This window comes from Acinonyx jubatus, chromosome D2 (genome assembly GCF_027475565.1).
Source record: "Acinonyx jubatus isolate Ajub_Pintada_27869175 chromosome D2, VMU_Ajub_asm_v1.0, whole genome shotgun sequence".
NCBI classification, from domain to species: domain Eukaryota; kingdom Metazoa; phylum Chordata; class Mammalia; order Carnivora; family Felidae; genus Acinonyx; species Acinonyx jubatus.
In genome coordinates this window covers 29,986,152-30,007,526 of record NC_069393.1, presented here as the reverse complement: position 1 = coordinate 30,007,526, position 21,375 = coordinate 29,986,152, and the positions used below count along the sequence as shown (strand labels likewise).

General features: G+C 47.6%; 1 protein-coding gene across 1 annotated transcript in view; it reads right to left on the bottom strand.

Annotated features, from left to right (window-relative positions):
* LOC106967157 (core histone macro-H2A.2) overlaps positions 1-21,375 on the bottom strand; it is a 58,254-nt gene that overhangs the window by 7,581 nt on the left and 29,298 nt on the right. Inside the window, exons 3-7 of the mRNA XM_027062172.2 lie at positions 11,129-11,235; positions 9,491-9,688; positions 8,221-8,331; positions 6,617-6,716; positions 1,806-1,895 (exon numbers count right to left, since the gene is read on the bottom strand). Coding sequence (XP_026917973.1) covers positions 1,806-1,895; positions 6,617-6,716; positions 8,221-8,331; positions 9,491-9,688; positions 11,129-11,235 — 606 coding nt within the window. The remainder of the gene's footprint in view (positions 1-1,805; positions 1,896-6,616; positions 6,717-8,220; positions 8,332-9,490; positions 9,689-11,128; positions 11,236-21,375) is intronic.

The following is a 21,375-nucleotide window of genomic DNA, read 5'->3' as shown; positions in this document are numbered from 1 at the left end:
GGGGGACAGAGGATCCAAAGCAGGCTCCGTCCTGACAGCAGCCAGCCCGACATGGGGCTCGAACTCGTGGACCATGAGATCATGACTTGAGCCGAAGTCGGACACTCGACCAACTGAGCCACCCAGGCGCCCCAGCCATGATTTTTTAAAGACTGCTTCTCTAGCTTCTATTTCTGCCTCTGGAACTCTATTTCTAAGTGCATTGGAGCCTCTCACCCTGTGCAGAACAGCTAGTTTTCTCTCCTTCCCACCCTGGCAGCAGTTGGTTGGAGGCCTTCCCCCACTCGTGACTGGACCTGGGGCCCAGCGGCCTGCGGCCTCGACCTTCCCTGCTGCTGCCGCCTCCCGCCCTTCTGTCCCTGCCCGCCCGAATGGTTGTCTCACATCTCCACGCGGCTCTGTCTCACAATTTTAAGTGTGAAATTCTACCATTGCTCTATGTATGGGGCGTGGTAGGTGCAATTTGAAAGGGAGGACTCACGTTTTCTCTTGACTGGAAGCCCCTTTTCTTTTCTTTTCCTTTCTCTTTTCAAAATTTTATTTGAATTCTGGCTAGTTAACATACAGTGCGATATCGGTTTCAGGAGCGGAATTCGGTAATTCATCAACTACATACAACACCCAGTGCTCATCCCAAAAAGTGCCCTCCTCCGTGCCCATCACCCGTTTAGCCCATCCCCGCCCCCCACTCCTCCATCAACCTCCAGTTTGTTCTCTATCATTAAGACTCTCTTATGGTTTGCTTCCCTCTCTTTTTTCTCCCTCCCATGAGCTCATCTGTTTTGTTTCTTAAATCCCACATAGCCCCATTACTTTTCTGGCAACAGATCTGATCATGACAGGGCCCAGCTTAAACTCTCAAATGCTGGCTCAGGACCCGGACCTTGTCACACACGATGCCCTTACTGCCCAGCGTCCCTGCCCCCAGGGGTTCTTACACCCTCGCTGGAGCCTCCCCAGCTCCAGAGGGCATGGCTCCCTCCCTGTGCCCCTCTTATGTTGTCTGTCTCTCCTCCTGGACCGTCCAGTGCTTGAGGGCAGGAGTGGGTTTCGTTGCCTTCGGAGCCCCGGCATCGGGACAGCACTTGGCACTGAGTACGCGGTCCCCGGAGGTGATGTGTGTGCACGTGGGGGGGACAAGGATCTGAAGTTGGAGCCACCTGTCAAAAAGTTACCCAACATCCCTGAAAAACTTGGGCAACAGTGTTCACGCACAGCAGCTCTCTTTGCAAGAGCCAAAGGTAGAAACAACCCACCTGATGAAATGGGTCCACATAATGGAATATTATTCAGCCCTAAAAAGGGAACAAAGCACTGATGCATCCTACAACGTGGATGAACCTTGATAGGATTATATGAAGTCAGGGAGGCTAGATACCAAAGGTCACATGGCCCGTGATTCTGTTGACGTGAAATGTCCAGAACAGGCACATCCATGGAGGCAGAAGGCGGACTGGGGGTTGCCAGGGGCTGGCGGAGGGGGAAGGGAGTCACCACTGGGGGTGACAGAAGAAGTGTGGGGTTGGACAGTGGTGATGGTAGGACAGCATGATGAGTGTAAGTTACCCAACAGCTTCATTCTGGGGTGATCTGATGCTAATTGCCTTGAACTCTCCAGACCCATTGTCGTCCCCAGAGTGCATGAAGTGATGTACGCGGGCCTGCGCGAGTTGTCTGAGAGATGCCGACTCTCTGACTCGCTGAGGCCTATTTTGCTCGGCAAACTGATCATGCGCGAAGCACGTGGCGCTGGCGGGGAGGGTGGCGAGGCGGTGCCGGGAACACAGGCGCCACGCCGCGCTTACCTTCGGCGACTTCCAAAGGGCCTTGGGATTTGCGGAGCTCCTTTACCGTTTCCAAGAACTCTTTCCCGCCAGCCTTTTCCAAGGCCTTACCTGCGGAGAACAAGGGAAGCCATGGCTGTTGTCCTTTTCAAAGTCACCGGTCACACTGTTTCGCATAGTTTCAGTAGGCCAGAAAACAGATAACCAACCGCACTTGCAAAGCAGGAATCCCACTTTGCAGTCGGGTTGCCAGCAGTCCCTGCTGGCAGGGGTCTCTGGGCTTCTGTCCAGCAGGGCTTAGATTCTAGCAAACTCTTTCAAAGGGCCTTTTTAAGGGGTGATTTGGCCATAAGCAGTCTCACGACATGAATCCTGAAGGTGATTTTTAGAAATCGAAGTACAGTTGACACACGATGTTACGTGAGTTTCAGGCGTGCAACATAGTGACTGGGCAACTCTACACATTGTGCTGTGCTCCCCCACCAGGGTAGCCGCCATCTGTCACCATACAGCACGGTCACAATACCATCGCCTATATACCCTATGCTGTACTAAGGGTGAATTTATCTATCTATCTATTTAGAGTGAGCAGGGGAGAGGCAGAGAAAGAGGGAGAGAGAGAGAATCCCAAGCAGGCCCCGAGCTGCCAGCATAGAGCCCCATGCAGGGCTCAAACTCAGGAACCGTGAGATCGTGACCTGAGCCAACACCCAGAGTGACACTTGACCAACTGAGCCACGCAGGCGCCCCTAAAGGTGAACTTTAAAAAAAATCGCGGTTCCAGTGTTCTGATCTCTGGGTTCAGGACCGCACGCGGTGTTGGTTAAATTCAGTGCCTTGGTGATTCGAAGGCCCACACGGGGGCGCATCTCACAGACCATGCGCCAGGTCCTAAGCCTGGCGCCGGGCCCGAGGTGACAGCAGGAACCTCTGGGTGCAGACTCCAGGGGTCCCAATCCTATTTCACCACCACCTGTGTGTAGTGAGTCTGGTGGGCAGAGGCCAGACAAGGTCAGGGCAGCCTGCAGTGGTGTTCCACCAACCTGGGCCTGGGTTTTCAATGGAAACACGCAACTCTGAGAGGCGCTCCTCTAAGGACCTTTCTGACGGGAGAGCCCTTGGGTCTCTGATGTTAGGACAATTCTCTACTCGGTATTTCAGGATTGTGCTTCCGCGGAGGCCAAGTGGACCCCCCCAACGGATGGCAGGACTCCACCTCTGGCCAGCAGGAACCCCGCGTCTGGGCGCTGGGGCTCCTCATGCCTCCGAGATGACGTAGGGCATCTTGTCCCCGCTAGGTGGTTGCTGCCCTTGGTGGGGGATGAGGCCTCTCCCCCCACGTGTTTTCATCTTCTAATGAACTTGGTGATCGCGCTGTCTGGGGCAAGTCTCAGCTCTCTCTTCACGGTTACGATGGTGGGAGCTGCTGAGGGAGCTTCCTACTCCCCACCCGCACCCTCAGGCGTATTTGGAGAGCCGCAGGGCGTTGTGCGGGTTATGGAGGAAAGGTGCCTGTTCCAGCAGTCAGTTTCCACTGGGGCTGGGAAGGGGCGGGGATTTCTTCATGAAGGTGCCTGGGTTTCAGTGATACAATTTGGAAATGGTAATCTTGGGCCTTCAGAATCTCCTTCCTGGCGCTCAGACTCCCGGCCAGTGCTGATCTGCTGGGTCACAGAAGCCTGGAGAAGGCCAGGACCCGCAGCCAGCGGCCCCATACGTGCCGAGAAGCATTGGAAACAGGTGCATTCTGCACCTGCACTCTGCACTGGGGCCAAGGGCCAGACGGGAGCGTGTAAAAGGCAAGGCGAGCCCACCCTCTTCCCCAAAGACTCCCAAGCACAAAGCAACCTGAAATGTCGATGGGGGGACTTTCTCTCTATGGAAGCATTCCAGTGAAGAAAGGAAGGAATGCTAGAATTAGGATATGGCTCCCACCCACACAACCCCTAAGGAACGGACAAACCTGGAGAAGGAGCGTCAGTGGGAGTCACCCGCCTCCTGACGTAGAATATCCCATCACTGACCAAACAGTCTTACCCCCAGTTTTTGAGCCTGAATCTCATTAGGACTCTAGATCCAACTACCAATTTATAAGAAGAACAGAGAAGAAACATGTTTAATGGCATCAGGAGCATGTAATCCATAAAATCCAGACTTGGGAAACCCTACAGGACAAATGGCCCAGCTTCTTCAAAAAATAAACTGGAAATAAAAAGAGAGAGAGAGAGAGAGAAAGAGGGAAAAGATATGAAAGGGGAACCGAGGGGCTATAAGAGATTCATCAGCTAATTGTGATGTGTGGACTTACTTGGATCCTGAATCAAACACATTAAAAAAACAAACAAACTGGGGGCCGCTGGATGGCTCAGTCGTTTAAGTGTCCAACTTCGGCTCAGGTCATGATCTCTCGGTCCATGAGTTCGAGCCCCGTGTCGGGCTCTGTGCTGACAGCTCAGAGCCTGGAGCCTGCTTCGGATTCTGTGTCTCCCTCTCTCCCTGCCCCCCGCCCCCCCACCCCCACACTCTGTCTCTCTCAAAAATAAATAAACATTAAGAAAATTAAAAACACAAACAAATTGGTATTTGTGACACAACTGAAATGTGAACAGTGACCGGGATGCGACAACATTACTATTTCTAGCTGTGATGATGGTAACGTGTCGAAAAGTTATGCTGTCGAAATGCTAGCCCTGATCATTCCGAAGAGCCCACAGATACGATGACTGGGGGGTGGGGATGGGGTAGCACGAGAGCAGGCTCGGGCAACTGGGTCTATGGGGTTTTTGTCATGCTCTTCTGTTATTTTTGTGTATGCTCGAATTTTTCTGGAACGACACACAGTGCTTTAAAAAGACTAAATCAGGGTCTTATCTGCAGGGGGTGATTGGTTTGGGTGATGGTCGTGGAAAATGGAATCATGATAGGAGGGACTCCTTCTAAACAGCACAGCCACAATAAAAAAAAAGACCGTCACTTATCAAATGTTTATGAGCCCGGCACTGTGCTAGCCTCATCCGTGTGTTACCTTATTTAACCTTCACGCTGTCCCTATGACATGGGTGCTATGGTTATCCTCACTTAGAGGGGGAGGCAAGTGAGGTTCAGAGAGCTTGAGGAATCTGCCTAAAGTCACACAGCTTGGAGGCAATAGGTAAGATCTAGGACACAGACCCATCCTGACCCCAGAAGCCTCATTGCTGTGATCTGAGTTTTTGCTCAGATGTCAGTGTTCTTTGTACCCTATTACCACCCTGCCACTTAAAAAAAGAAAACTATTGTGATTGCTTTCCTGATAGAGAAATGCAAACTCTAGAAATGATAGAATAGCACTTGAAGCAGATTAAGACTAAGGCTACTGGGGGGAGTCTTTGCATACAATGGGGGAGTTCAGGGCAGTTGACAAGGCCTGGGCTGGGTCTGAACAATGAAGAAGGAAGTTTTACAGTTTCTATATACAAGAGAAGTCCTGTTTCTCTGCATTGTGGTTCACCCTGCCCCCAGCACCGAGGCTGTCCTATCTCCTTCTCAGCAAAGCAAGTGGCCTCTGATGCCCCTGGGGACACCTAAGTGAGCCTAGTGGGCTGGGCAACCCCCCCCCCCCCCCACCAGTCCTACCAACCCAAGGCTGAGACCCAAGCCCTGAATCCCAGACCTTTTTTGCTCACTTTCTTTACTTTTTTCAATGGAGGGTTTAAGGCACTTCTGTCTTGTAAAAGTGGATAAGGCGGCAACCACTTAGAATGCCATTATTTCTAGTGCCCTTGAGACCTTAGCCCTCCCTGTTCCTCCAGCTCGCCCCGAGAACAGCTCCCTTCCACCACCCGCGGGACAGGCTGCGATCCACCGGTAAAGTAACTCAACACACAGCCTCACAGACAACTTTCTCCAGATGTCCATTTCCTTTTTACCAAAGGTGTTCTTAATTTTTAGGCTCAAAATAAATGTGGAGGTTTACCCCAAACACATACGACAATGTTTACAGCACTACGCATCCTTGCCCAAAGTAGAAACTATGCAAACGTTGTCGATGGTGGAAGGTCACCACGTTCTGGTGTATTCCTACAGTGGAATACCGCACGGCAAAGAAAATGAACGAACTGCAACCACGCCCAACAATACGGGCGTGTTTCATAGATACAAAGTCGAGCAAAAGATACGAACAAAGACGCACCGCATGGTTTCATTTATATGAAGTCCAGAACAGACGGCAGCCATCTGTGCTGGGAGGGGACAGGACAGCGGTTACCCGTGGAGGGAATGGTACGAGGGATGGGGGAGGGAGGGGGATTCTGGGGCGCCGATAGGGTTCTGCTTCATGATCAAGGTGCCGGTTACACAGACACGTTCACTGGGAGGAAAATTCGTCAAGCTGTGCACTAACGATCTGTTTTTACATGATGCGTCCGCGAACACTTCAAAAATATACCCAGATTAAAGACAAAATTAGGGGGCGCCTGGGTGGCGCAGTCGGTTAGGCGTCCGACTTCAGCCAGGTCACGATCTCGTAGTCTGGGAGTTCGAGCCCCGCGTCGGGCTCTGGGCTGATGGCTCAGAGCCTGGAGCCTGTTTCCGATTCTGTGTCTCCCTCTCTCTCTGCCCCTCCCCCGTTCATGCTCTGTCTCTCTCTGTCCCAAAAATAAATAAACGTTGAAAAAAAAAAAAAAGACAAAATTAGTTACTTTCTGGTAGTGCCGTCTAATTACACCCAAAGGACGGAGTGTGATGTGGTCCCCCAAGTCGAGGAGATCTGGTCGACCACGGCCAACTTCACAAGAACTTGCCCGAACAGTGGGCTCCCCTTTGGAACCTCTACCGAATTCTCAGGACCTTACCTATGTCTTCCTTGAGGTCAATTTCGGCTGTGGTTGGGTGGACAATGCCCTCCACTCTCATGGAGCCAATATGGCTGATGTCACTCTGGGTCAGGGAGAGCTGTGTCAGGAAGGAAAGACGGAGAGTGTGGGAGAGATCAAGTCCTATTAAAAGTCTTCATATTTTACCTCCCATCTGTTAATTCTCTCAGTTATTTACACTGAATTGTCACCATAAAGGGCCGCGGTGGGAGCGACCGTCTCGGGGTGTTTGGTCTTCCGGAAGCTTTTCTGAGCCCAGTGGATTTGACTGTCACACTGAGCATCAAATCTGTCTCCTCTTCCGGGAGCAGGAATGGGCCCTCCCTGTTTCTTCCTTTCCCTCTAGCTTATGCCTCCGTTTCCCAGTCCAGATGGCCTTGGCGTCCGGTGGCATGTGGTCTGAGCAGTTCCCGCCAGGGAAGCCCGGGATGGCTCTCCCCGGCTCCCCTCAGGCCCCTGCATTCTTCCCAGAGCAGGGGACAGGAACATGTGGCCGACGACCCTGATGTCCCCTCCGGGGACAGGGATGCGTGGCCGGCGACCTGGCTCGAGAATAGTGGCGGGCTCTAGGATTCCAACCTGCCTATGTCTGGCCACCCTGCCTTTTGGGGACCACACTCTTAGGGCTACGCTTGTGACAGGCCGCCTTGCGCGCTCATAACTGAGTGGAATGCAGAACATTTTCCCTCGTCTCCCCGTGCGAGCGTGACAGTTCCGTTCTCCTGAGACAAGCCAGAGAAGGCCAGTTACCATGCGACTGCGGCCAGCCCCTGGAGGGGACTTCAGCTCCACACCTTTGCTTTCCGGCTTTCGCCAGTGAAGAATTAGGAACCCACCACATACACACTCTTTTGTAACACGCTCTTCCCAATGGCTTCTCTAGAAGTGCATCCTATTATCAGGCTGTGAACACTCAGCCACCAGAGGTATGATTAACTGACTGTTGCCTTGTGTATCTTATTTCAGCCCCATTTGACTTGGTAGATAAATTGTCTGCTCCGTAAACTGTATGCTAGTGGGAATGAATTATCTGCATGTCCGTCTGGGCTGCTGCTATGCTGCTGAAGGCTGTTCAGATGTATAGCCCGCTTGTCCTCTTTCTGCATTCCAGAAAGGCAAACAGACTGAATTATTGGCAAATGATTCATTTCTAACACCAGGGATATTCAGGAAACGTAGATCTCTATTTTCTTGCCCTGATACATTACATCGACACACGCAAGGCTGGCCTCCCAGAGTCGTTTGAGAAGGTTAGCTAAGGATGTGTGGGGCAGGCACAGAAATGAGTGGGGCGCTGGGGAGTTCCCGCCACGATGCCATTCTATGGCCTGACCGGGAAGATGGCCTATGCTTACCTTTGGCTGACCGGCGCCGGCATGAATCATTCTCGGCACTAAAGCGTTTGTTTACTCTCACAATGTAGACGCTGCCATAGCTCTTTAGTGTAAACGTGAATAATTCAAGACCGGAGTGAAAGTCGTGTTAGGGGAATGAGGGATGAAGGAAACATCATTGCCTGCAAACGGCAGGTTATAAAAATGCAACAGTGTTTTACTGCAGCACATGACAATTCTCTTTATTACCTTCTGCCCTAGAACGAGGCTTTTAGATGACAGAATGGTGAATCCGTCCCCCGGCCCATCTTCGGAGGTGGAATTTGAAGTTCCTTCTTTATCGCTGTCCTTTGGTTTGGACTGTTGGTAGAAATCAGAAGGACAGGTGGGAGATAATTCAGGAAAAGCCCAGAGTGGCTTAATCAAGCCCTCCCTATGGGTGTCACCACTTGGATATGAAAGGAGGTGGCGGGTGTTATGTTCCGCCGTCCTCGATGGAGGGACGCAAGGGAGCAATAGGAGGGAAAGAGAAGGGCGTAGCCCAAAGTGTGTTCAAGAGGTCCACAGGCATGTGTAGTCCTTCCTCCGACGGGACACAGGTACACTGTCGTTCTTTGCAATGCCTGCAGCTTAAGATGGCAAGCATCGGAACCAAGTGGGGTCATTCATAGCCCCCTGTTCCACCTCCCTTCTCCCCAGGATTTCCTTGGGGCACAGAGGCAGTGGCGTGAACTCTTAGACATCTTTTGTGTTATCGCGGAGGTCTGCGGAATGGAAATTTGACGACCTTTGTGGCAGCGCTGTCTACTAGAACCTTCTGTGAGCATGGAAATGCCCTCTGCCTGCTGAGCACTTGAAATGTGGGTGGCGCAACCAAGGAACTGAATTTTGTTTTAAAATGTCCCCAAACGGGCTCTACACTGTTAGTGCAGAGTCCAATGCGGGGCTTGAACTCACAACCGGCAAGCTGATGACCTGAGCTGTTGCCTAACCGACTGAGCCACCCAGGCGCCCCCAAGGAACTGAATTTTTACTCTGATTTAGTTTTAATGAATTCAAATGCAAAGAGCCACACGTGGCTAGTGGTTTATCGTGGTGGCCAGCTGATGAAAGCATCTCCGAGCTATAGCTACCTAGCACACGAGGCTGTCCTGAACGCCTGAAATCCCACTGGCTGAACCCAGCCGACCATCTGGGGGAGACAGACAGTCTGTGACAAACACAGACTGGAGCTCTGAAGAGAAATACAAAGCAGAGTTCCAGGCTATCATCTCTCACTTACGATTTTGTCGGGGGCAGTGGAAGCATCTGGAAACACGAAGGTTTCCACCCATGCTTTGGGTTTGGAAACCTCTAGTAGTCCCTGCTTGGTGATTTAAGCTCTAGTCTCAGAGGCCCTTTACCATTTTCTCCCAGTGGGGGGAGCCCCCAGCCCGTCAACAATGATGGGGACTCTGGATGCTTCAACCTTCTCCTGTTCTCTGAGCATCCCTGGCTCACACAGGCAACCCAGGCTCACCTTTTTGGACGTCCGTGGTTTGGCAGCCTTGGATTTCTTGCCTCCCTTCTTGCCTGACGCCGCCTTCCTTCCTCTTTTCTCTGGGGGAGGGGAGAGGATAGTTTCCGACTTGCCTTTGGTCCCTCGCTTTTTGGCCAGCAGTTCGGGATGAATTCTGGGTAGGACACCTCCACTGGCGATGGTCACTCCTTTTAGCAGCTGAAGAGAGAAACGCGTGAGCTCGGGCAGCCAAGAGCTTGCTGGTTCTGGATTTAATACAGTTCTAACCAATGGCAAAACAACTGTTAAATCTGGTCTTTGCTTTCCCAAAGCATGATGGGTGGTTTAACTAGCTTTCCTGTTCCACTGGTAGAGTGAGTCTCTGTAGGTATCATGGCATCCTATGGTCTCATACAGAAAGCAAAACCAACAAGGGAAGATGAAAGGGTAAGGAGGCTGAAACCAGGGCTGTTGCTCAGGGAGGGAGCACAGCCTGACAAAACTGGGTTCCACGGTCGATGTTAGGGCTAGACCCAGTTAACAACAGACCTCCACACTCCTGATCACGCATTCCATCAGTAAAATGTGTTTGACCATGCACCTCTCAATTAATACGTTTACTTTCTTAAATTTTTTTTTCAACGTTTATTTATTTTTGGGACAGAGAGAGACAGAGCATGAACGGGGGAGGGGCAGAGAGAGAGGGAGACACAGAATCGGAAACAGGCTCCAGGCTCCGAGCTGTCAGCCCAGAGCCTGACGCGGGGCTCGAACTCACGGACCGCGAGATCGTGACCTGGCTGAAGTCGGACGCTTAACCGACTGCGCCACCCAGGCGCCCCAAATACGTTTACTTTCTAAACAATTGACATGTACTACTGCATTAATATAGTCTGCACATCCCCAAGTAGTGCCTGTCTACAAGGTCTACAACCAGGGCGGGTCCATGGACAGTTAGAGTTACTGTCAGGGTCAAGAGAGATACAGGAATTGCAAGGAAGAGTCCAGAAACTTTTACAGCAACCTGACAGAGGTATCGTAGATCTATTGGATCTAATACCAAAAGATTGTGGCTTGTGGTTGGTATGTTGTTTTTTAAAAACTTTTCTAGCGATTATTTTTTATTGTATTTTTGGAAATTATCAGTCCACGATGGATTGGAGATAAGAACTGATTCTTCACATCACACACAATTTGAAAAGAACAAGATTAGAATACAAATTCTTGGACTATCTACGGACTATCTAGCACTTCCTGGGAGAGGCATTCACGGCAACTTTGGAGTTAGTTCCGTAATATAGAGAAGATTCTCCTGCCCTCATCAGAATGAGTTGTCAACGATGTTTGCGCGACGAAATCATGAACAACATATATGCACGGCACCTTCCCCAGCTACACGGAGAGCTTGCGTTTAGAGAGGACAGGAAGGTCTGGAAAGACCCAAATATATAATGGGTCATTTCCAGAGGCAATTTTATTTTCTATCTGAATGATATAGCTAGCGGGATTTCTTCATCTCTTACATGATCTGGAAAATTTGTTGTATTAATGTGATTGGGAACTGTAGCAGGAATGACTTCTAACCAACGGGGTCCGCATGCAACAGTGTGTTTGGCAAACCCATTCTGCGGCTTGTGTCCGTGCTTCAGACAGACCTACCTGATTGAGTTCCTCATCGTTGGCAACTGCTAGCAGGATGTGTCTTGGGGCTATCCGGGCCTTCTTGTTGTCCCTTGCGGCATTCCCAGCCAATTCTAGAATCTCCGCTGAAATCACAAGAGGGAGTTAATAGGCAATCTACAGAATGGGGTCTGAGGTTTTTGGAGCTTTTCTTTGGAAATGGTCTCTGAATTGGATCACATTTATTCGTTTGTCAGTCTCATGTCTGGGCCTGGAAAGAAATCCAGAATGCTGGAAAGAACTCAGGTTCCAGATGAGTAAGATATTTAAGCAAGACCTGATAGACGATCCTGTGGCAGTCTTCGAGTTGCCCTCGACATTAATTCTGCGCCATCTTCCTTAATATTTGGACCTCTGATTTTTTTTGTTGAACCCATAAACACAGGAAGGAAGACAGGATTTCCCAACCTCCCTTGTTGAGAACTGTGGTCATGTGATTACATTCTGGCCAATGAAAGACAAGTAATTATACTGTATGGTGCTTCCAAAAATGTCCATCAATGAAGGGAATGTACCTTCTTCCCTTTCTGCTGGCCGACTGGGGACGTGATGGCTGGATTTGGCCAAGAGGAAGAGCAAGATAGAAGGAACTGGAGTTTCTTATGATGGTGGTGACTCCTGACTAGACTGTCCTTACTCCCGGGCGGTCTTCTATAGACTTATTTTGTATGAGGAGAGAGATAAACTCTCTTGTTTAAGCCACAGGAGTTAATTCTTGTTAAGCAGGAGTTAATTCCGACCAATACAGAGCCCTAACATAGGACCTGAGTTTCTTTTAGCCTAAGGGGAGAGGGCCATAGTGAGGTAGGTTAAAGTCTGTCTTTGGTACCCATTGGGACCCTTTTTAGAATCTCCCTTTCTTCCTTGCTTGGTGCCCTAGGTCCCTCCTGTCCTAAAGGAAAGGGATGGGAAAAACTAACTTGTACCGTGGGGTGAGGATATGCTTAGCCCAGAAAGTGAATTCTGAACAGGGATACCTACAAAGCCTGGAAAGGAAGGTATTTGGGGCTTGGGGGGTTTCCACATATCCCTTAGGATCTAAGCATGACTAAGCACGTTTAAGAAACATGTCATCTGATAAACATAAAAGAGTTGAGGGGCGCCTGGGTGGCTCAGTCGGTTAAGCGTCCGACTTCAGCTCAGGTCATGATCTGGTCGTTCATGAGTTCGAGCCCCGTGTCTGGCTCTGTGTTGACAGCTCAAAGCCTGGAGCCGGCTTCGGATTCTGTGTCTCCCTCTCTCTCTGCCCCTCCCCTGCTCATGCTCTGTGTCTCCCTCTCTCAAAGATAAAATAAAGGATGAAAATAAAATTAAATTAAAAAAATAAAAGAGTCGACAAAGAAGAGTTTTCCTGAAACTATTTTACATGTCATCAAAATTTGTATTTATTTATTTATTTAAAATTTTAAAATAGTGTTTATTTATTTCTGAGAGAGTGCAAGCAGGGAAGGGGCAGAGAGGCAGACAGAGGATCTGAAGCAGGCTCCAGGCTCTGAGCCGACAACAGAAAGCCTGCTGTGGGACTTGAACTCGTGAACCACAAGATCATGACCTGAGCCGAAGTCGGACGCTCAACCGACTGAGCCTCCCAGGTGCCCCTGTTATCACAATTTTTAGTCAAAATTAAAAAAAAAATCTGTAGACTTGGTTCCATACCGTCTGTTTTCCCCTTCCTCCTGTCTCCTATTTCTTTCCTCCTCAATTTCAGAGGGATGTTCTGCTAATCAAATTTGTCTGCCTTCAAAAGTATTAATGAGCCCTCAGAGAAAAATTCTTTCCCTTAGAAAACTAGAGGCAATGTGCCAATGTGTTGTCTCACTGATAATGTGGCGGCAAAGTGTGTGTGTGCGTGCGTGCGTGTGTGTTGGGAGAATTTGCTGGTACAATGGCATAAACGCTAAGCCCTAAAATTAACAGGCGATTCTGTGTGAATCTTCACAATCAACCTAATTTCAAATAAATAGCACATAAAATTGCCATCACTCATAAAAATCTATGGCAACAAAAAACTGCCTAAGTGTGCCGTATTAACTAAGCAAATGTGATTAACAAAAAATTAGAATAAAGTAAGCATTAGAGTTAAATATTTATATGGAATTTCCATAATGGAAGGCGCTAAATCACTGCGAATTCACTCTCACAACATCTTTTCCAAATTATTAAGCAATGAATATTGTGTTTACCAACAGTCCATTTATACAGTGACGGTGACATTTTCTGAATCAGAGCCTGGGGGGCCGTGGTTTGAGAAGTGTGGGCATACTTGTTGGGACAATGGGATAGAGTATTTGAAATTCATGCCCTATTAGATCATCTGGTTGGCTGCATTCAAGCTGCTGCCCAGCCCTTTCCTTCCCTTAAAAGAAGGGTTCGCATCATGGAGAATTGTGGCTATAAAGCTTTCACAGATGGGCTTCCTTTTCTGACTCTAGGGTAAATGTGCAGCTCCCCGTTGTGCCCAATAAGAAGGAGTTATCTACACCTGCCCAGCTTGGGGGTCCCACACCTGGGAGGAAGGAGCACTCACCACACCCGGGAGGAAGGAGCACTCACCACACCCGGGAGGAAGGAGCACTCACCACACCCGGGAGGAAGGAGCACTCACTCTTTTCTATTCTAGATTGGATGGGGTCAAGGAGCCTCCCAATTTTAAGCTTCTGAGCGACTGAATTTAATTTAGCATCTTGGGCTATCACTTTCCTGCCTGTGTCACCTGCCCTGAGAGGAAGACGTTAAGCATCCTGCTGAGTTCCTCAAATTAGCTGTCAGCATGAGAGGCAGCGCTAAATGGGAAGCCTTACAGATCTGGAGCCTTCGGGAAGCCCCCGGGGTCAGGTTATTTTCAGCCTGACAGACGGAGGCATGGACACTGGATTCACAGATGGACAGTCTGCCGGAATCAAAGGCAGCTCGGCCAGAGACGAAGGGCGGTGATTCAGGAGGCAGACCCACGCGGGGCACACAGGCAAGGCTCGGCGGGAGGCCACTGGGCTTCTGGACCTGCCCTTCCAAAATCAGTTATAAGAGAGAAAACCTTGATTCTGCGCTCTAGTGTAAAAGCAGAGGTAGAGGTTTTTTCTAGGAAAACTTAAAAAAAAGTTTTTATTTATATATTTAGAGGGTGGAGGGAAGAGGCAGAGACAGACAGAATCGCACGCAGGCTTCATGATGACAGCACAGAGCCTGAGGCGGGGCTCGATCGCATGAACCGTGAGATCATGACCTGAGCCGAAATCAAGACTTAACCGACTGAGCCACCCAGGTCCCCCAAAGAGAAAAACTCTTTAATAATACACAGCTGAAAATCTAGATCTGGGAGTTCTCTTCTCTGCAGGATGTTTAGTCTGGACACGCCTTGGGACAAGGACTTCACGGTTTAAATGTCTGAAATAACAATCACTATTAATATTTTTCCAATGTCATTATGACAAATATAGTCACAGGAACTGTTTACAGTAGTTACATTCTCGAGTGATTTTACTGGTCTTGAGAGCACAAGTACCCTTCTGCTGGAAGTCAGTAGGAAAAACGGATTTATAGAGCCCAAAGGTGTTTTGCTGAAAATTCTGTGAGAAGATTATTGTTCTGTTAACTGGTGGAGATTTCCACGGAAGTCTATATTCTCGGAAGTCACACCTCCAGCTATAGGAAGCATCTGGAATACAGCTTAGAATTCGGTAGTAAAAAAAAAAAAAAAAAAGATTTCTCTAGCCAAAAGGGATGTTGGAAAGCTCATCGTGCACATAATTTTGGAAGAGCCGTGTCCTCTCATTTTGTCCAGGATCTAAAGCAACGTTAGACATCCCGGCCCACAGGACATGGGAGACAGCACAGCAAATGTAGGGCTGGGACAGGGGGCATGGAGTGGCCGCTCCTTCAAGACTGTCTCCTTCCTTAGCCCCTTCTTTCTTGCCCGTTTGCCCATGAGGTGACCCCGAGGACCATCTGGGCCCTCTGGTCTGCTCAGGCCATGCAGTCTTCTGGGAAAACCCATCTATTCATGGCTCGAGCCACCCTTGCCCATGTTATCAGATCTGTACCTCCTGCCGTGATGTCACCTGGACAGCCTCACCTGGTGTTCCACAGGTCAATCAAACTCACCGCATCTCCAAATCCAAATCATCCCCCTTGGGGTCAGCACACCATTCGCACACAGCTCCTACCGGAGACCTGAGAATCAATCACACACCTTTGGCCAACTTCTCCACACCTATTGCCATTACTTGAGTTAAGGCTCTTTTCTCTTTGAGCCCAGATAATTGTAATGGCTGTCCAAGTGGCTTCCCCGCCCCCATTTTTGTCCTCCTCCAGATCCATGGCAGAGAGGCCACTGCTGGCCCATAGGTGCCTTTGTACAAATTAGAAAAAGACATTCCTTCTGCCAGATGCTTTACTTCTCTAGAACAATACCCTTTACTGCCATCTGCCGGGAATGCTCGTAATACACATACAAATCTTTGAGATCTGTGATGCGAACGATACTCCCTTCGATGCGTGCCCTTGCACAGTGTACAACCTGCACAACCATACGTGTGGCCCTGGCTGCCAAAGGGATCTTTTCAAAACATAAATATTATAAATGAAAATCATTAGATAAAAAAGTGTTTGTGTTAAATGGGTAGTCCCAATTGTCTGAAATGATGTCAACGAAGGTCTTCTATGTGGCACAATGACTTAAGTCACCCTGAGATTCAAGCTTTTTAAAAAACCTATTTACCCTTTCAATTAACAAATGTTACAGAACATTTTCTCACCATAAAAATGATTTCAATTCTTCATTTTCAACATCTTACATTTACATTGTATCTACTGGTGGTAAAAACAAAATTATTTCCCAGAATTTCGGGCTTGCTTTTTTAGTCCATTTTCCCTCGCTAACATGGGAGACGTGCACTGGATCAACGTTTTACAAATCGACAAAGTAAAGTATGAATGTGCTGTCCGTTCTGGGAGGCTTGGGACGTCTCAGGTGGAAAGGATGTTCTAGATGAACGGTCCAGCATGTGCCAGATTGTGTCACCTCCTCCTTTTTTGGGGACTAGACACACCTCATGGCTCTAACATCGGGGTGATGTGTGAACCCAGGCCCAGCCAGGAGGCCAGTCTGGAGAAATCAGGCAGGCAGACTGCTCTCTCTCACCCAGAGTAGCTGAAAATTTGTGCAACTTTCTTTTTCGGCTAAGTAAGCCCCCCACCCCCAAGCCTTCTCTTACTGGCCGTTCATGTGGCCCTAGGTTCCCTTTCTGAGGCACTGAGTGGGAGAGAGGATCGTCAGAGACCCCAGTCATGAATCTGAAGGGAGTGGTAAGCTGGCCACGGGAAATCGCCGACCCAGGCCTGGTCGACCCTGTCCTGGCCCGCTGCCAGGACATCAGCGGGCAAATTCCAGGTCGCTGCTATTGACATCAGGGCAGGAGGTAAGAGCGGAACAGTGCAACTTAAAAGCTGCCTTAGGAGGTTCAGCTTGGAGAGTCGGCGAAGGGGATGCTCTACGTGGAGGAGGAGGGTGTCTACCAGAGGCCGATGGGACGCTGTGGTGTGCTCATCTGTCCCCGGCAGCCCCTCTCCTTCTGGGAGCCTGGGGAGGGACCTTCCCCCCTGACCAGAGCCTCCAGCCAGCTCTGGGGTCCCCGGGGCCCCATCTCCCCGATGAGCTCCTTGTCTCGGGCCTCTCCCCCTCTGCCAGGGGAATCCCTCTGGTAGGCTGGTGAGGCCTGTGGGCCCCTTCTCAGAATAATGGCGGCTCTTCCTTTCATTGTGGTAAAACAGGCGTGGCATGAAATTGACCATTCTGACCATTTCCAGGCGAATAACTCAGTGGCATTCAGTAATTCACAATATTGGGCCACCATCACCGCCATCCACCGCCTGCCCTTCATCTTCCTTAAACAGGGAGCTCCATGCCCATCAGACTCTAAGGCCCATCCCACCCCAGCCCCCCTCGGCCCCTACAGCTGCCGCTCTCCCCTCTGTCTCTTTGCACTTGACTACTCTGCTGGCTTATTTCCATCTCCTTTTGCACAAAGTCTTCAAGCCTCATCCATGCTGTAGCACGCGTCAGAATTTCATTCCTTTAAAAAAAATTCTTTTCAAGATTTATTTAGTTTTTGAGAGAGAGAGAGAGAGAGAGAGAGAGAGAGAGAGACAGTGGGGGAGGTGCCGAGAGAGAGAGGGAGACACGGAATTGGAAGAAGGCTGTGCGCTGTCAGCCCAGAGCTTGACGCGGGGCTCAAACCCACGAACCGCGAGATCGTGCCCTGAGCCGAAGCTGGACGCTTAACCGACGGAGCCGCCCGGGGTGCCTCAGACTTTCATTCCTTTTTATGGCTGAATGATATTCCACTGCGTGGACCCACGTCTTGTTTATCCACGCATCTGGTGACACTCGAGTTGTTTCCATTTTTTGGCTATTGTGGTAATGCCGCATGAATGTTTGTGTATAAATATGTGTTTAAGTCTCTAATTTCAATTCTTTTGGGCATATACCTAGAAGTGGAATTGCTGGGTCAGAAGATAATTCCATGACTCTTTAGCTTCTGTTTTTAATAAGCATTTTCTTTTAATTGCAATATAGTTAACATACAGTGTGATATCAGTTTCAGATGTATAATACAGCGGTTCAACAAATCCATATATCATTCAGTGCTCATCACAACAAGTGCACTCCTTAATCCCCAGCATATATTTTACGCCCCCCCCACCCCCTCCCCTCTGGCAACCATCAGTATGTTCTCTATAATTAAGAGTCTTTCTTGGCTCGTCTCTCTCTTTTTGCTCATTTGTCTTGTTTCTTAAATTCCACATGTGAGTGAAATAATATTGTATTTGTCTTTCTCTGGATGACTTATTTCACTTAGCATAATACTCTCTTGATCCATCCATGTTGTTACACATGGCAAGATGACATTCTTTTTATGGCTGAGTAATATTCCACTCTGCGTGTGTGTGTGTGTGTGTGTGTGTGTGTGTGTGTGTGTGTATCTCACCTCTTCTTTATCCATTCATCTATGGATGGACACTTGGGCTGTTTCCATACATTGGCTATTGTAAATCATGCTGCAATAAACATAGGGGTGTATGCGTCCCTTTTAATTAGCGATTTTATACTTTTTAGATTGTAGAGTCATTCTATTTTTAACTTTTTGAGGAATCTCCATACTGTCTTCCACAGTGGCCGCACCAGTTTGACTCCCGCCAATAGTGCATGAGGGTTTGTGCGTGGTGTAAGAAAGTGGTCCAGCTCATTCTTTTGCGTTCTTCTTCTCTCCTTCTTTCTACTGAAAGCTGTCCAGTTTTCCCAACACCATTTGTTGAAGGGACTGTGTTTTTCGCATTGGATCGTTTCCTGCTTTGTCAAAAATTAATCGACCATATAATTGTGGGTTCATTTCTGGGTTTTCCGTTCTGTTCTCTTGATCTATGTGTCTGTGTTTGTGCCAGTACCATACTGTCTTGATGATTACAGCTTTGCAATACAGCTTGAAGTCCGGGATTGTGCTGCCTCCAGTTTTGTTCCTCTTTTTCAGGACTGCTTTGGCTATTCGGGGTCTTTTGGGGCTCCATACAAATTTTAGGATTGTTTGCTCCGGTTCTGTGAAAAATGCTGTCGGTGTTTTGATGAGGATTACATTACATGTGCAGACTGCTTTGGGTAGTATAGACATTTTAACAATGTTTGTTCTTCAGATCCATGAGCATGGGATATCTTTCCATTTCTTTGTGCCTTCCTCAATTTCTTTCATCAATGTTTTAGTTTTCAGAGTACAGGACTTAACCTCTTTGGTTAAGTTTATTCCTAGGTATCTGGTTCTCCTTGGTGCAAGTATAAATGGGATTGTTTCTTAATTTCTCTTTCTGCTGCTTCATTTTTAGTGTAAAGAAATTCAACAGATTTCTGTACGTTGATTTTGTATCCTGTGACTTTGCTGAATTCAGTGTATCAGTTTCAATACTTTTTTGGTGGAGTCTTTTAAGGTTTTCTATATAGAGTGTCATGTTCTCTGCTAAGAGTGAAAGTTTTACTTCTTCCTTTCCAATCTGAATGCCTTTTGTTTCTCTTTTGTTGTCAGATTGCTAGGGCTAGGACTTCTAGTACTGTGTTCAATGAAAGTGGTGACAGTGGACGTCCTTGTCCTGTTCCTGGCCTTAGGGCAAAAGCTTTCAGTTTTTTCCCTTTGAGGATGATGATGGTTGTGGGCTTTTCATACAAGGCTTTTATCATGTTGAGGTATGTTCCCCCTAAACCCTCTTCTTTTGTGGTTTTCATCATGAGTGCATGTTGTACTTTGTCAAATGCTTTTTGTGCATCTATGGAAATGACCATACGGTTTTTATCCTTTCTCTCATTGATGAGATGTATCACATACACTGATTTGCAAATATTGAACCACCCTTGCATCCTGGAGATAAATCCCACTTGATCGTGGTCTATGATTTTTTTTTAACGTATTGTTGGATTTGGTATTTTGAGGAGGATTTTTGCATCCATGTTCACCAGGGATACTGGCCTGTCGTTCTCTCTCTCTCTGGCTCTCTCTCTTTTGTGGTGTCTTTATCTGGTTTTGGTGTCAGGGTAATGCTGGCTTCATAGAATGAATTTGGAAGTTTTCCTCCCTCTTATATTTTCTGGAATAGTGTGAAAAGAATAGGCATTAACTCTTCCTTAAATGTTTGATAGAATTCGCTCGTGAAGATGTCTGGTCCTGAACTTTTGTTTGTTGGGAGGTTTGTTTTTTTTTTTTTTCTAACTGATTCAATTGCATTGCTGGTTATCCGTCTGTTCAAATTCTCTATTTCTTCCTGCTTCGGTTTTGGGAGTTTATAGGTTTCTAGGAATTTATCCCTTTCTTCCAGGTTGTCCAATTCATTGGCATATAGCTTTTCATAGTATTCTCTTATAACTGTTTATATTTCTGTGGTGTTGGTTGCTAGTTTTCCTCTCACGGGTGAATTTGTTTGAGTCCTTTCTCTTTCCTTTCTGGGAAATCTGACTCCCTAGTTTATTAACGCTGTTGATCTTTTCAAAGAACCAGTTCCTTATTTCATGGATCTGTTTTACTATGTTTGTTTGCTTTTTGTTCTTGTGGGTTTTTTTTTGTTTTTCTTGTTTTTTTTGTTTTTTGTTTTTTTAGTTTCTCTATCATTCGCTTCTGCTCTAATCTTTCTTATTTCCTCCCTTCTGCTGGTTTGTTTGTTCTTTTTCTAGTTCCTTTAGGTGTAAGGTTAGGTTGTTTATTTGAGATTTTTCTTGCTTATTAAGGAGGCCTGTGTTGCTATAAACTCTCCTCTTAGAATTTCTTATGCTGCATCCCAAAGACTTTGGACCACTGTGTTTTCATGTACTTTGAAAAAATTTCTTCTTTGATTTCTTGGTTGACGTCCTTGTTTAACTTTTTGAGGAATCCCAAACTGTGTTCCACAACAACTACACCAATTCATATTCCTACCAGCAATGCACGAGGGTTCCAATTCTTTACATCCTCAACAATAATTGTAATTTTTTTTTTTTTACTAGCCACTCTAATGAGTGTCAGGATAAAGTTTTAAATGCATAAAATACAATACAAAGGATGACAGAGAAAACCAATTCACTGAAATGTAATTTTCCAAGTATTAAAAAATCTGGGGGGCGCCTGGGTGGCTCAGTCCGTTAAGCCTCTGACTTCGGCTCAGGTCATGATCTCGCGGTCTGTGAGTTCGAGCTCCGCATCGGGCTCTGTGCTGACAGCTGAGAGCCTGGAGCCTGCTTCGGATTCTGTGTCTCCCTCTCTCTCTGCCCCTCTGCCTCTCATTCTCTCTCTCTGTCTCTCTCTGTCTCTCAAAAATAAATAAATATTAAAAAAACTTTTTTTAAATAAAAAAAATCTGGGATATAATAGTCTGTGTGCTTGTTTTAAAAATATATATAATTTATTGTCAAATTAGCATGTACATTGTGCTCTTGGTCTTGGGGGTGGAGTCCCGTGATTCATTGCTTCCATACAACACCCAGTGCTCATCCCAACAAGTGCCCTCCTCAATACCCATGTGGGCTTCTTTATTAACACGTTAAATAACAAGATCTAGTCTATTAACTACTGTGATTCTGAAGTAATGATAAGTATAAATGATATTTCTATACATCTGTAACAAGGGGAAGCTAATAAGAAGTGATTTCAGTTGGTCAAAAAGTCCCAGGTGTCACTGACACGCTACTGTGGTTTCTTGCCCACGACAAATAGAGGAAG